This window comes from Adiantum capillus-veneris, chromosome 11 (assembly GCF_014529385.1).
Source record: "Adiantum capillus-veneris isolate H3 chromosome 11, ASM1452938v2, whole genome shotgun sequence".
Taxonomy (NCBI): domain Eukaryota; kingdom Viridiplantae; phylum Streptophyta; class Polypodiopsida; order Polypodiales; family Pteridaceae; genus Adiantum; species Adiantum capillus-veneris.
Window position 1 is genome coordinate 22,406,235 of NC_140941.1, and position 16,607 is coordinate 22,422,841.

Sequence of the window (16,607 nt, forward strand, 5' to 3'; positions counted from 1 at the left end):
TCCACAAGTAACCATCCCTTAAAAAGTACCCATATGCTTTCCTGCGTATCCTCTTGAATTCTTGTTCAGACCAATCATCCTGTTTTGTTAGAGTACTCAAGTACCTTCCAATAGAAATCCAATCACCTTCATAAAGATCTTTCAAGAACAATTCAAGTGAATTAGTCATGCAGACATTGTTACCTTTGACATGAGAGATAGAATAGAATTTTGTGCCTACATCATCTCCCTCATCAATCATTTGTGACTCATCTTCATACCTTGCCCTTGATAGCATATCTGCCATTGTATTGTCTTTACCTGCAATGTGCTTAAACTCGGGATTTAAGGACTTAATGTAGGCAATCCACCGCAACATAGCAATGTCTGGTGTTGAGCAGCTTGTAATCATCCCAAGAAGTGGTAGACAATCTGTTTCTACAACCACACATGCACCAATTAGGTACTCTTTTCCACTTTTCAAGGCTGTAACCATACCCCATACTCTCTCTTTATCTGTGGATAGTTTCTTTGGCGAGAACTTAGTACCTTTGCTCCAAATCTTACCACATACCTGTGTCCTTCTTTGTCATCTTGCCCTATTGCCCATCCAATCCCTGTAGGACTGGTATCTACTGTCACAATCACTGGCCTTTGACACTCATAGTCTACCTTTCTCAAAGTCGTTGCTGACTGGAGTAACTCCTTTAGCTTTTTCATGGATTTTACATGTGCTTCTGTCCATTTAAACTTTTGATTCTTTCTAAGTAGCTGATAAAGAGGATCAGCTACATGTGCATAATGTGGAATCCAGATAACATAGAAGACACATGCTCCTAGAAACCTTCTAACCTCAGTGATACTAGTGCATGTTTCTTTCGTTCTTTGGATGGCATCTACCTTTGATGGACAAGGTTTCCTACCATATGGCCCGCACATTTGCCCCACAATGAGCACTTCTTTGACACCAAACATAGACTTTTTCCCTGACAATGTAAGATTCACTTCTTCCAACCTAGACAAAATTTTATCACAATCATTTATGTGATTTACCACAAACCTGCGACATCCCTTGAGATCCAAAGCTTCATCTTTGTCACTTTCTTCACATCCTTTGATAGGCAAATCATCAATGAAAGGCATTGTGATTTGAGGAATAAAGTCACGTAAGACCTTATTCATCCCATTCATCATATGTGCAACTGAGTTGGTTGCTCCCTGTGGCAAGGTACACATCCTTACCAAACCCAAAGGTGTCCTCATGGTTGTCAAGTCTCTGCTTTCGATTGCAAGCTGAAATTGATCATACCCTGAGTAGAGATCCCCCATTGAGTAGATTGCCCTCCCTGCAAACGCCTCTGCAAATTCATCCACAATTGGACCTGTACCTACATTTCTAATTGTCACCTTGTTCACTGGTTGCATATCTTGGATGAAGCGTAGAGAACCATTCTTCTTTGGAACTGTGAACCACCTGTTTGAGTATGGAGCACAAGAAGGCTCCAAGATTCCCATTTTGATTTTCTCATTCAGTAGCTCTACTAACTTTGGCAAATGAGCCTTTGGAACCGGAATAGGCCGCAGATTCCAAGGCACATAAGGTATTGTGAAAATTACCATAGGAGCTACAATATAAGGATCAACACATCCTATCTCATGTGGCTCAAATGCAAAAGCCTTACCATGCTTTGAAAGCATTTCTTTGAAGCACTTTGTCTCCTCCTATGTTAGAAACTCCTCGCAACCAATCTGCAACTCTTGAAAAGACTCCTTTGTGAAGGTATGCCCGATCTTTTTAGGATTCCGCAAACTTGGTTGTAAAGAAGCCTGTTCAATCTTTTCCCTATTGTTGGGTGGTAAGGGTGAAGCTACTGGTTTCACCTTCTTTGCTACACTCTTGTATTTAGTTTCAACATGGACTTGTGGGCCAACTGTTTGGCTTTCTTTAAAGGCTTCTATTACTTGATACATTTCCACAGAGCAAACTTCCACAACTTCCTTTTCAAGATGCAAAGTAGACCTCATTATAGCATCAAGCTCACCCATAGTATCTACAAAAGAAACTTGTTCACACAAACCCAAAACATTTTCAGTAGGCTTTAGCAACCCACTCTTTTTCATGCCTATTTGTACATTATGCACATATTGCTTCTCATATCTCTTTAAATCTTCAAGTTTTGTAAAACATACTGATCCATTCCTTGTTACCAAGGAGCTCATCGAGAAAGTTTCACCTATTTTTGGATCAGGCGAGACCCTTTTTCTTTCTGTACCACTGCAATCCCGCTTTACAATGGTACTTGGCCAAAACCCATCATTTCTCTATGATCATGAAACTCTTTGCTTACTTTTGGTAGAGGATGTTCTCTGAGGTTGTCACGATTTCTTTCATGGTTTACACAGACTGTGAGAAATTGGACAGCTCGTTTACCATCTTTGCTACGTATTCTAGCATATGCTGAACCATCGTCCATTACCTTTGTTTCCATTCGAACTCCCACACTGTAGGGTTGTCCAAGGATGAGATGATATGAAGATGTATCCTGTACAAAGAAGTTTTGGTCAATATTTACATTACCTATTGTTACCTTCACACCTGGACATGCTGCATACAATTCACCGGATGAATTGTTTGCCACTTTTACCATCCAGCCATGATCTGTGTCCATCGGCCATTTGCACTTGTTGTAGAGACTCTTTGACATTATGTTTATTTATGAACCATGGTCAATCAAGGCAGCAAATGGCTCTTCAAGATCACCTACCTTGACCAAAGTTTCTGTAGTAGCCCTTGCCCAATGACTTCGTGAATAGTAACTCCTAGGAATATCTTCAACTTCTTCATCATCATTTGAGAAATACACTTGCTTCACTCTCCCACTAGATTGGTAGCATCCTACCACAGCTCCATCATTCTCCTTATTTTGCAGTTGCATCCCTTGTGTCTTTGAGGTTTCCCCTTCAACCTGTGGACGAGAAACTTCAGCAAGGGTTTGCCTCTTCCTCTTGATGATGTCAATGATCTCCTCATGGAATTCACGCTTTGCAATGCCAAGACCTTCTGCCAGAGTAAACTCAATCTTGCTATTCAAGATCCTTTCCTCCAAGACTTTATTTAAATCTGTAGCAACCTCAATATCAGATTGTAGTTTATAAGTTGGGCCTTTTGTCATACCTTTCGTTGGCTCTTTCTTCTTTCCTGTTGTAGACTCCTCCATGAGTACTTCAGGTGGAGATGCTCCTTTTGTTGAGGGTGTTTGAGAAGGAATTGAGTCACTTCTTCCCCCAGTTCTAGAAGCTCTTTTTGATGGTCCTTCATCAGCATTCTCATGTCTGCGCTTCTCTTCTACAATTGCCTCATTTTGTTGGCATTTTGTAATGTAAGCATGCACTGACAATGAGTCCACTAGATCATTCCATCCTGTTTCTAGACGTATGCAATCACCTACTTCATGTAGAATCTCATTCGTAAGCTTTCCCTTTCTAGCTAATTGCATGACATTTGGCCAAATTTGACCATGATGGTCACTCACCTCTTCATCACAAAAATGCTCAATTTTTACTCCATAAGTAGCTGCCTCAACTGAAGAGGTGGCATGCTTAGTTGCCATATCTTCAACTAAGGTTTGCATTCCCCCCTTCCCAAAGTTAGTTCTCAAGGGTAGACCTGTCTCTCTTAAGTGGATTTTACCATCCTTAAAAAAGACAACATCTTTTGACAAAGCATCACTAAAATCATCACAATCCCTTCTTACATGGTCTGTACTATCACACCAAATACATCTATTAACAAACCCTTCTTTGGGCTGTTGTCTTTGCCTAAGAAGTGGCCTTGATGGTTGGCCTTTTTCTTCAAGCTTTGCAAGCTTCACCTTCAAGTCACTCATTCCCTTCACAAGCTCATCTAGCATGGACTCATCAAACTTAGGAGCGATAAAAGTAAGCTTTACCATTTTGTCAAGAGTTGAGGTGGAAGGACTTGTAGTGTTTAGTACCATCTTGTCCCTTCTTCTTTGTCGTTTGGCAAGCAGTGAGACAGCACCTTCAACCTCATTCCAGTCGGTCTTTAGTTCTTGCTCAACATCTTTATCTTCAAGAAGAAGCTCCAAATTTTCTTGAAACTCTTTACCTGCAGCTTGTAAGAAAAGATCTGTCTTCTTTGCATCTAGTGTGGCCCTTTCTGTCCTTGTGAGTTGTGCATAGCGCCGCTCAAATTCCCTAAGTAGTTCTGTTATTGATAGTCCTTGCTTTGGCTTGACTACCCATTCTAAGAATGTCCTTTTGGTCACTCTCTCCGAGTCCTCCATGAAATATTCCTCCTTTAGAGCTACTTTGAGTTCTTCCCAATTTTTCCCATGCCCATCTTTAATTGCCCTAACATGCTCCCTAATTTCTGGAGCAACAACTAGCTCAAAGCTTTGAATCATCTCACCTTCTGACACGTGATGCAGCTCCATCTCCTTCACATACTCGCGTAAGTACTTGGTTACATCTTTGCCATTGAACTAATCCATTCTGTTGACAACCGCTTGTATGGCCTTCGTTGCTGAAATCTCCCTTCTTTCAGTAGCATGTTGTTGTTGCATGAACATTGCAAATGTTTGAAACATTTGCATTGTTGCTGGGTCAAAATGCATACCTTGTTGCTCAACATGATCACCCATGGTTACCCACAAACTCTCACCCTAGAAGATTCGCGTCGGGTTCACCAAAAATATGTCGAGAAATTTGCGGTCTTGCCAGGAAAGCACCGGGCTTATGGCTATGAGAGTTTGTGAGAGACTCAACAAAAACTATATGAAGGAGTTAAACCATAGATGCCATGAAGACTAGAGTTTGGAAAGAAGTGCAATCAAAGAAGACTCACTCTTTCTCTCTTGCACTCACACACACAAAGAAAGAACGCAAAAGAGAATGTCAAAACAATACGAAGATGAAAACATCAAGGCTATGGTCATATCGTATCATGGGTAATATGAAAGGGTTAATGGATGAGTTAATGGCATTCAATCTTGGCTGACCAAATAGGCTACGAATTGTTCTTTGGAATTGTAGTTTTGTGCTTACCATAATATATATATTTTATCTAGTGATTGGGATTAATTGTGTGTACAAATCCTCTTGGTTCATAGCAAGATAACTACGCTTACATCAAAAGAAAAATTATAGTCTATGAGAGGTAGTATGATGGGATCCGGTGATAGAAGTATTTCATTGAGCCTTTCAGGGCCGAAGAGAAACACTATACGTTGTTGAAAGTGTATTTTACGGCTAATCCATACGTTAATTCTAATGGATCGTACAGAGTGAAAGCGATAGAAATGATCATCATGTGGGTTATTCATCTAGGATAGTATGTGAGAAATGTAGATATGAGAGAAGTGAAAAGATGAGAAGTTTCCCTCCCAAGCCCTATTCTTGCCCGTAGGCAATAAGGATACTGCGGGGAGAGATGTACCTGTAGAAAAGAGAACCTAGAATTTCTAGAGAGGATGAATTACTAAGAATGAGAGAGATAGGTTTGCTTAAGGAGATGAGATTAGATACATATATATATATGTTGGATTAGAGATGAAAAAGAAAACAACAAGAAATCAAGAAAACATCAATGTAGAACACATCTTACTTGACAAACCCTTCGGCACCATATTGATGGAGAGAGAAGAAGAGTGGATAATTCCACTTTGATTGATACACCAAGTGCAAGACCTTCTTTGATTAGAGTTGATCTTCCAAGGTTAGCTTGTTGCAAGAATGGCTAGTCTCCCTCTAGGAGAAAGTGTAGGCTTAGGCTTATGTTAATGGCTAAGTACAATTAGGCATTACTACTCACTCCCTCATGAATTCCTCTCATCAATGGCTTGAATGCTTGAGTTCCTTTCAAGGAAGAAGAGGTCCCCTTTTATAGGTGAAGGGAACCCCCAATGGTTTACACAAGAAGAGAGGAGCCAGTGTGAACAAGAATTGGAAAAGTTGGAAATGAGCTGCCCCTGCATGATGTGGGTAGACTGGGGTCCAGTATTTTGATCATATCTTCTCAACCGTGGCTCCAAATAAAAAAGTAAAAAATATGGGCAAAAACTTCAGCTCACTAGCTACGATTTTCATTTTAAAATCGTTTTCCAATTCGGATTGGAACCTTGTGTAAAAAATTCATCAAAATAGGGTCCATTTATGGCAGCAAAAGTTTTCATGTGGTCTCCTTAGCCTAGACTTTCATTTAATTCCAAAGGACACCTCATGCCATATGAAAGCATGACATTGCTCCTTGACAAAGTTTTGTAATCATGCTTGCATATGCATTAAAATAAGTGTATCTTTGAAATCATGTCATCAAGTGTCCCACTAAGATTTGATTCTCTCCTAGTAGCTATTTAAAAAGAAATATAAGAAAAGTATAAAATATACATAGAATATATATATATTGGAGTTTACCTTAGATATAGGATCTAGCTAGGGTGTGAGATGATAATGAAATAGTAGAAATAAAGAATCAATGCTTTTTGCCCCAAGTTAAAGAGGCGGAGCTATTGATGCTTTTCCCATAGTATTTTCTGATGGTAAAGTAAGGATATGTTACCCTTGAGAAAAATAATAGGATGAGATAGAAGGCTTATTATTATACTTAAATATGCATATGTACACTATAGGAAATATAATTATGTATCTAAAAAAATACAAGATAGATCTTGTAGCATGTGTTCCCACTATGTACGTGTCACAGCACGACACCGCGCTGTCATGCTCTTCATATTCATCATGTGCGATGTCTTCCATATGCATATCATCAAAGGATGAACCGCTGCCCACATGGAAAATCTTTGCACTTGGCTCAAATTCCAAGGCAAGCTTGTGAAGCACCCATACAGTCTTTGCAAGTTGCAAAAACTTGCGGTGGAGATTCCGTCATTCCTGTTGAGCAGATCCAAGTTAGTTTCCTTACCTGCTGACAAGAGCCGCAACTTGATTTCCTCACATACAACATATGCCTTGGCATGGACAAAAAATTCAAAATCTTTGTCCTCGTCCAATAACTGTGAAGCCACTGTATCAGGACACCTTCTAAACGAGTGGAATAGCTGAGATTTTCGCTTTGATGGTATCTCAAAGGGAGGATCACGGCTGTCTATGAGGAGATCCCCAAACCTTTAAAAACAATTCTGCAAAGCAAAGCCTGCAGAGCAGCTTTTATATTGGAAGGACTTGTCTGCTCAAAGGGAATGTTGAATAGTGCTAAGTTGAAGTTGGTGTTCCTTTTTAATCTTGAGAAGAACTCGCTTGCACAGACAGCAATGGCGTCATTAACTCCATCTACTGCAGTTTGCAAAAGTGATGGGGGGGCTGCCGAATCTTGATATGAGCCACTCTCTACCATAGCTTTCTGGGAGTAAAGATGTTCTAGCTGGTCTATTTTGGAGCATACATCCATGCACTTATTCTGATACTCCGTGACCTGCTTGTTGAGGTATTTTGTCAGTTTAAGATTCTGCTGATAATTGTGGGCAAGCGCGGCAATGCCGAGGAGAGAGAAAATGAAAGCTTCTTGTGAGAGATTGAAAGAGAGAAAAGCTGCAACCACTAGCGGACAGCCTCAGGTGACGGTGACGTAAACTCGTACGCCTTCTCCACAGATTTAATGCACTCCTGAGTCCTCAGTAGGCTACCCTTGTTTCCTCCTCTATCCCATCGAGTCATGTCGTCCTGCAACCCCCGCCTTCACGCAAAGCCCACTCGCCGTCCACGTGGACGCCATCCGTCAAAGGACGCCCAACCCGGCCCAACACTAAGGCCTTTCTTGAGCAGGCCAAAAATCATGAACGCTTAGAATCTGAACAGATGCCGCTTTGGGGAGCATGCCCAGGCAAAAAGGAGATATAGCGCAGGCAGCCGAGTGATGATGGCGAAGACAGATCAAGATCAGGGCACTCGATGGGTGAGGGAGGTGTAAGGGGAGCGACGAGGGCAGATGGCAAGATTTCCGTGGTTGAAAAGGAAAGGGGGTGGCGAGAGCGTAAGCTGCAGCTGTGCATATGTTTCTTTCTAAATAATGCTGAAGGTTGTAGCAACCGTGGGGCATAGCCCATGTGTTTCGACTCTTCACTATTGAGCACCCTGCAGGGGTTCGAATTTCATTCACTGGCTATATTACTAACAGAACCAACAGCTTTGAAGTAAGTTTGCTGCAGGGATCTTGCGAGATTCGTGTCTAATTCAATATAGAACCTACCCGTAAGTTACAACACAGGTGTTTATTCCGCAGCCACCTGCTTCTGTTGCTTCGTTGAAGAAGCGGGCTATGGCGGGACGTACATATGGTTGTTTCCATCCTCCGTCTAGTGTTTCATCTGGGGAAATATCAGCGCATTAAGACGCCATTCTTTTGCAGGAGCGTCAAAGACATCTCTTGCCAGGTATACACTGAAAGCAACGCTGCTGAGGATGATGAGCTCGATAAGCAAGAAGTTTCCTTCGGAAAAATTCTCTCTGACATAAATGCCACGATCAATAAAACACAAGGGGATGGTATTAATGATGGATTCCAGAATGATAACGAATCTGAGGAGTTCACTAGTTTCTTTGGTGCTGGCACTCGCTTTGATCTTCATGACACTGGTATTGGAACATTTCTTGGTAAAGAAGATGGCGCGTTTTTCTCTCAGCATCAAGTGGAAGTTGAACAAGTGGAATGCTCCTTATCATCAGAAATACTTAACAGAGGAGATTATCCATTCGATGTCTCTGATGGATTTAGTGAGCTGGTTCATGCAGCTGCTGATCATATCCATCAGCTTGACATGGCAGTTAATGCACTCATTCAATTACACACCCCACAGCTCACAGATACTTACTTTTCAATACTACAGGCTTGCATTAAGTTCAAGGGGCTCATTCAAGCTAGGCGAGTGCATGCTCATATTATTTCCTACGGAGCCACCGTAACGAGCTTTCTGGGTGACTATTTGGTCATGACGCTTGCCAAATGTGGTGCTGTTGATGATGCTAGAAGACTTTACATGACGTTACCTCATCCAACTGTTATTTCTTGTACAGCTCTTATGTCTGCTTATGTGGAGTGTGGACAAGCTCAAGAAGCACTAAAAATGTATTGTATTATGCAAGAGGATGACATGGAGCCGGATAGTTATACTTTTGTTAGCCTTTTAAAGGCTTATGAGATTATTCACGACCTTAACGCAGGCAAACTCACACATATTCATGCCTGTAAGATAGGTGTTACATCAATTCCACACGTGTGCAATTCATTGATTGGGATGTATGGTAAGTGTGGGGCTCTCGCTGAGGCAGAGAACCTGTTCTGTCTGCAATGCAAGTCTAATATTGTGTCATGGACTGTAATGCTTTCAGTTTACATTGAACAAGGCCAAGCAGGAAAGACTTTATCGATGTATAGACAGATGCATGAGGAAGGTTTGAGCCCGGACCAGTTTGGATACGTCTTTGCACTCCAAGCATGCAGTTTTATTGCTGATCAGGAATGGGATCTTGCAATGGGGGGGAGTTCATCATCGGCATTGATTTCTGTGGAAGTTGTTCAAGCATTGCATGCGGATGCCTTACGTAATCGCTACGCATTTGATGTTTTTGTTGGTACAGCACTGTTGACTGCCTACGGAAAGTGTGGAACTTTGGTACAAGCAGAGCATATGTTTGACATGCTGTTGGAGCGTAACCTTGTGACGTGGAATGCTATGATTTCAGCATATACGGATAAGGGCCAAGAAGAGAAGGCATTACTTTTGTACACTAAGATGCAAAAAGGAGGTGTGAAGCCAGAGCAGATGACATTTGTTATTGCTTTTCAGGCTTGCGGCTATCTTGCAGAAAAAGCAACTTTGCCCAACGGCAGTTTAACTAAGGCAATGTTGCTGCAGATTCTACAGGCATTGCATCTTGATTTTTGCATCACAGAGCAACGAGAAAGTATGGTTGCTTCCACAGCTCTTTTGAGAAGCTATGCCAAGTGTGGGGCTATATTAGAGGCAGAGGACATATTCGGCGCATTTTCACATCCCGACTCAGTTTTATGGAACGCGATGCTTACGTCATACATTGAGCAGGCTCAAGGAGAAAAGACGATCTGTCTGTACATACGTATGCAAGAGGAACATATGGCTGTAGATGATGCCACCATGATGAATGTGTTACTTGGCTGCAGTGAAACAGTAAATGTGGAGGTTTGTAGACACGTACATTTTGGGATCATTTCTACGAAATTTGATCAGAGTCTGCAAGTAGCAGCTACTGTGATTCATGCGTATGGAAATTGTTCGATGGTGATTGATGCACAGGCATGTTTTGATGCAATTGCTGAGCCGGATGTTGCCTCTTGGAATGCTTGCATTGCCGATCATGCAGGGGAGGGAAGTTTTGAGGCAGCATTTTGCATGTTTGAAAATTTGAAGTTAGCGGGTATGGGAGCGGATGAAATAGCCTTTACGTCGATTCTTACAGCTTGCATGCATACTGGTTTCATTACTGTGGGCCTAGTGTCTTATGAGTCCATGGTAGCTGACTTTAGGTTAACTCCGGATGTGCAACATTACAGCATTCTGATAGATCTCTTTGCACGGGCAGGTGATTTTAAAAGAATTGCCAACATCTTGGAACAGGTGCAAGGACAGGGCAATATGAAAACGTGGTTTTTCCTTCTGGGTGCTTGCCGTACCCACGGCAATATTGAGCTGGCAAAACAAGTTTTTGGTTATGCATTAGATCTGCAGCCGAAGCAGGCTATTCCATATGTTTTAATGTCCAACATCTATGCCACTGCTGGGCTGCAAATGGATACCTAAACTAAAGATATATCTTTGAGAAAGGTTGTGTTAAGAATCTCCTTCAAGCATATGTGCCTTGACTTTTTTCGACTTTTGTCCTCGTAAGCGAAGATGAAGCCAAGATCAATCTATGAGTGCAGATACAGAATTTAAATGGAGTTCTGAAGCAGCATCGCTCAAAGAGCTGTTGTGACACAATGGTCTTCTGTCTGCTTGAAAGCTGCAGTAGACATGCGCTTAAGACCTTTTGTTTGGTCACTAGGATAGCTTATGATTCTATGTGCCACAGGGTTTTAGAGCTTGCCAGTGAGCAGCACAGCATGCACACGCATGCTCGCGCGCGCACACACACAGAGCTCTTTATGTCTATTAGAGCCAGTTCACGTGAGGGGCTGGTTGGCAAGGAAGTACAATCATGAAGTGCATTAAGCTAACTAGCTCCATCCTAAGTCAAATTGGGGTGGATCTGGTGTAAGGGCTGCATGTATGATCGTGGTTGGGTCTGCCAGCATCTAAGCAAATCTCCCCTGGCTTGCTTGGTGGTGTGCGATGGAGTCTCAGAGCTCTGTATGTTGGAGTTCGGGGGTGTCTCCTAGCTTTGACTGTCTCAGTCTGCTGTAAGATGACCCCTCTCTATGATTCAATAAAAGAATCAACTCCATGTGTCTTGGATTCGTTGCACTTGTTGGGCATGATTCTATTGGTTATTACTACTAATTAACTATTAAAGATGCACTACATCATGGCCTGGCTACGAGTCTTTTTGAGAATCTTCCCGAGTCTCTAGCATAGTGGCTTTTATTTTTCTCTATGGTTTTTGACATCAAAATTGACAAAAAGAAAAAGGGCAGGGATGATCTTCATAGCTTGATGGGCTGCCTTCATTCTTGATTGCGTGGAGATTATGATGCAAAAAAATTGCTTACATATTGCAGTGTATTGGGGTTTAGGAACTCCATTACTAAATTGACACTTTCTGACCTTTTTGAATGATGATTTGCAGACTGAAAAATGCTCTTGTTGCTTTATTGTTGATAAGTTAAATTGTCTAAACCTATAGGGATGGACTCAGATAACTAAATCCCTGTGTTTTTGTTAGTTGGAGTATCCTCTCATTTTTTTGGTTCTTTATACTTGCCTGATTGCTCTACTTTGACCTCACCTACTGGGTTTGAATCCTAATATAGTATGGTAATGAGTTGATCTTGATACCTTCAACTGTGATATGTTGGGTAAATGGATATGATATCTAGATTTGGAATCTTTTTGAGAAGGCTTATTATAACTTACTTCTCTAACCAGTTCCTTTCCCTGCTACAACACTTCTATATATGGTTACATGATGTTTGGAAGCCAAGTTGATCTGGTCTGTTTAGGGTGCTTTTGGCTGACTTTTTTAAGCTCTTGCTAATTTCTCTACCATAAGTAATACTGATGCTTTGCTCATAACCTGGGGCATTGTTTTAGCTGATTAAGTTGGTATAACAAAATTGGATAATTGGTTCCACTTTTCATTGGCACTGGTGTTTGGGCTTGCTTCAGCTAACACTACTGGTTTTTTACTCTAGTTCACAAATGAGGAAATATACAGGTCTAAGCATGTGATGCTTGGTTATAACCTTGCACTTGTTGGCTACTTCTTAACTGGGAAATTGAAAAATCCCTTGGGGCTTACTCTATACATAAAAGGGGACTTAGTGCCTTAGTTTGATGCTTAGCGAGCCACTGGACTCGTTCCACATCAAACTAGTTGAGGAGGTGTATCAAGAGCTAACCAAACTAGTTGAGCAGTTCAGTTCAGTTCTGAAACAGACAACAGAACTAGTAAAGTCTGACAAACTTAATGATCACATGCAATCAACAATCAAGGCCAGAATCTTCCAGGTAATGAGTAGGCGGCCATAACAATGCATGAATGACACGTGGTTGATGGCAGCCCTAAAACCAAGAGAGCAAGATCGTGGAGCATTCATGGTGCGTATAAAGATAACCATGCGAAAGGTGTGCGACCCTGCACTTCTATCTCAAGCTATCGCACGACTTACCTCTTCTACAGAACCTTCTACACCTTCATCACCTACACATCATACAACAAGCTCCACACCTTCACCCTTCGGTGCTACACCTTTTCACTCCAAAGCTTTCCGGCTTTTCTTTCTCCAGTACTACAGGTGCATTGTCATCTCCACATGATTACTCAGAAGATACATATATGGCAAAGACAAAGAAAGTGTTAGAGCAGATGCAAGAAAGTGTGGATCAGGCCACACAGTTCATTAAAGACCAGACAGAACATAAGCAGTAGGATTGCTCAGTGCCCTATACCAAGATTGGGAAATATACATTCCATATGAATGGACGTATATAATTGAAGCTCTGGGATCTAGAGGTGGTGCTCGAGGCCACGAGAATGGACATTGATGCAGAGCTCATTAAGCAATTGGTAGATACTTTTGATCTTGAGCATGGAATTGCAAAAATTAATGGTTGAGAAGTCCAGGCCACAACAACAACAGCTCTGGGACATGTTCTCAGAATGCCATACCATATCAAGGCCAAGCCATGCTCAGCTAAGGAAGTCAGCAAACACTTGAATAAAGATGCTGAAGCCACAAAGAAACGGAAAAAGGAAGCACAAAGAGTCCTAGTAACAACTCTGGAATATGGGCCAGTGTACAAGTTTATTGTTGAAGCCATCAATAAAAAAATTAACCCCCCATACGTTACTAATAAGTTGTTTGGCATGTTGCTGCACACATACTGAAGAACTCCAAAGAAAAGATCAACCTAGCTATATTTCTACACAGTACCTAATTTAGCAAACAACCAAAGTCAAGACCTAAAATTAGCATGTGTTCAAGGCATGGTACGGTATGCATGACAACTCCTATATTGGGCGATCTGTATCCTAGCACACCCTAATGCCCATAAGGTGTGGGATAAGGCAGCAACCACTAGGGCTGGCACCAATCAACTTACTAAGCGGCAGGATTCTGTTGGCTAGCAAACAAAACATGACACCACCAATGAGGGTACTGATTTAGCTATTGTCACCATTGGAACCAAGAGAACAACAACACAAGCTGAAATTGAGATGGAAAGAGCAAGTACTATTGGCACCACAAAGCCATTTGAAAAGAAGTAAAGGATAGCCGCTTTCCTAACCTAACTAAAGTCAAACAAACGTCTCTAGGAAAGCGTGTGGAGGGACAAGATCAAGGGGCATCATGACATAAAATATAATATCTAACTTTACTAAATGATTTTCTCATATTAAACTGATCATTTAATATGGGAAGATAAAAGGGGAACAAGAGTTAGGATATACATATATGCTTCTAAACCTATCTAAACATGGGACCAAAAGAAGAAATGGTTGCATCTCAATAGGGGTCCAAAAAGAGAGGGTCTATCAAAGAGCAATGTGCAATAAGTGGTTCTAGATTTACCTCGACAAGGGACCAAGAGGAGAGATGGTTACATCTCAATAGGGGTCCAAAAGGAGGTAGTCTATCAAAGAGCAACGTGCATCTAATAGAACTTAAAAGACCTTAGGATTAACTTCATTAAAGACTTCCAAAAGTTAGTGTTAAAAAGTCCTTAGACCTTACACAAGCTAGGGCTAACCTCGAGGTGGGAATCATACCCAAGCATGAGGTGCTAAGATGCTTAAAGTGGTTGTGAGAACCTTGCCCAAAGCTTGATGTGATTTTTATGCTTAAATGACTAAGGTTTTTGAAATGTTAAATTCAAAGATAAATTCTAAAGAAGCATGAACGTTTTCATGCTTGATTGACTAAGGTTTGAAGTATTCAATCCAAAACAAATGACTTAAGAAGCATAAAAGACACATGCTTGCTTGATTGATTGAGTCCTTGAAGTATTCAATTCAACCAAATGACTTAATAAGCATAAAAGACACATGTTCAAATGATCCTCCACATGTGGCCTTCATGATGTGCTTAAATGCTATTGGATAGGTTTTAAAGGGGTTCAATGAGAATTTAGATACATAAAGATAAATAATTAAGTTCTTTCTCTCAAAGAGAAAAAAGAGGACACATGTCCAAATAAAATAATAAAATAATAAGAGAGAGAGAGAGAGAGAGAGAGAGAGAGAGAGAGAGAGAGAGAGAGAGAGGGGGTGGACCAAGCATGAGAGGGGGGGGGGTATACTCTCCCCCCCCACACACACATTCTCTCATTGTGTGGAGTGCAAAGTGTAAGAGCTCCATCTCTTTCTCCAAGTTTGTGGAGAAGTGGAGAGCCTACACCAACTCTCCTGGCTATGGAATGCAAATCCAACCAAGAGCCATGCTTCATTGCTTAAGCTTGCCATCTTCTTCATCTTGATTACTATGCTATTATGCTATGCTAAGCAAGAAGAGTGATGATAAGTGACGAGCTTATTCTTTCTCCTATAAAAAGTTTCTTCTTCCTCTTCCCTACCCTCATTTACTGCTAGCTCTCTCCATCTTCGAAGGTGTTTGAGGCCTTGGGACTGAGGCTTGGGATAGTTAATGCTTTTTGCAAAGTTTATGTTATGCTCGTGATGCACGAAGCTCTCCATCTTCATAGCATCACCAAGGTCACAAGGAACTCAAAGATTGTATGGCACCAAGTCTTTCTTGATGGAAGAATCTATAATACAAACACCTTTTGGAGGGGGGATCGACTCCAAGTAAATCCGGTCCTCAACTATTATCATGTTCTCTAATACTCTCTCTCTTGCAAAAGTATTGTTCATGCTAAGTTAATTAAGTACTATGTTCATGTTGCTACCATCAATTAGGTTCACCCTCTATGTTTTCAAAGTAATCTCACAAAAATGCTCACTCTAATTCTCTTAATTCCGCAATTTTCAATGTTCATAGGACATTCCCATTACATTAGTATCAGAGCATTTGGTTTCTCTTTTCTTGCTTAAGAAGAGAGGTCCTTAAGTAGCCTATTAATGGTTGATTTTGTTAATTATATTAGGGCAGGTAGGATTGGTATCTATTATCAGTTTTTTTGAGCCCACTATGTGGAATATGGTGCACATCTCGGGAGCTTTGGTCTTAATAATGGGGTCTTTTTAGACTTGCCTACCGCTTTACCATTATTGAGCCATAAGAAGTCCACAAGGAGCTATCCCTTGGCAATTCTGCTATGTTAGACCCACTCCACTACTCTCTATAACTAACCAATTCCAACCGTGGGAGTAGATACTTAAGTGCTTATTTTCAAAGGCTAAGAGGAGTAGCAACTAAGGTTTTGAATTGCCAAAGGATACACTAAGTAAACACATACGTATAATTAGCATGGCTCACAATAACCAAGAGAGTAGAATAAACATTGATAACTTTGATTTTGCACAGGAAGGTGCTAATGATGATGCCCCCATGTTTATCAATTATCTTGTGACTAGGTTGCATCAAGCTATGGGAAACCCTACTTTGCAAGCCGAAGTTACCTAACAACTTTGTGCTTATGGGATTTCTCTTCCTCTCCAAGAGGAGAGAGAGCTTAGGAGGCCTCTTGATGAGACCCCCAAAAGAAGACTCTCTCCCATATGAGAGGAGGAATCCAAAGAACAAGAAAGTAATGAATCCCTAAGTTCCTTTGAAGATGTGGCTCCACGAAAACGGTGGTCTAGACGATCGCCAACTCCTTCCATGAGGAAATAGTCAACACACAGTCCTTCTCCTCGTCACTCCAAAAGGGAAGAGAGGAAACAAACGAAGAAAAAGTCAAGAAAGAGGCTACCCTCTTCTCCTTCTTCTTCACCTTCCTCCTCTTTAGACGAAAGCAATAGTTATTCTCCTTGAGAATACAAGAGGAGAGGACATT

The 16,607-nt window shown here is 41.2% G+C and overlaps 1 protein-coding gene and 1 pseudogene across 1 annotated transcript; one reads left to right on the forward strand and one right to left on the reverse strand.

The window, feature by feature from the left end:
• Window positions 1-6,342: 6,342 nt before the first annotated feature.
• On the reverse strand, window positions 6,343-7,674 carry LOC147446985 (uncharacterized; annotated as a pseudogene).
• Window positions 7,675-8,020: 346 nt separating this feature from the next.
• LOC147446986 (pentatricopeptide repeat-containing protein At2g33680-like) lies at window positions 8,021-11,545 on the forward strand. Its single transcript, XM_086522900.1, has one exon. The coding sequence runs from the start codon at window positions 8,292-8,294 to the stop codon at window positions 10,791-10,793; it is 2,502 nt and encodes an 833-aa protein (XP_086379026.1). The 5' UTR covers window positions 8,021-8,291; the 3' UTR covers window positions 10,794-11,545.
• The last annotated feature ends 5,062 nt before the right edge of the window (window positions 11,546-16,607 follow it).

Excerpts from the sequence above, each read along its gene's own strand:
- LOC147446986 (XM_086522900.1), top strand. The coding sequence starts at position 8,292 with ATGGTTGTTTCCATCCTCCGTCTAGTGTTTCATCTGGGGAAATATCAG.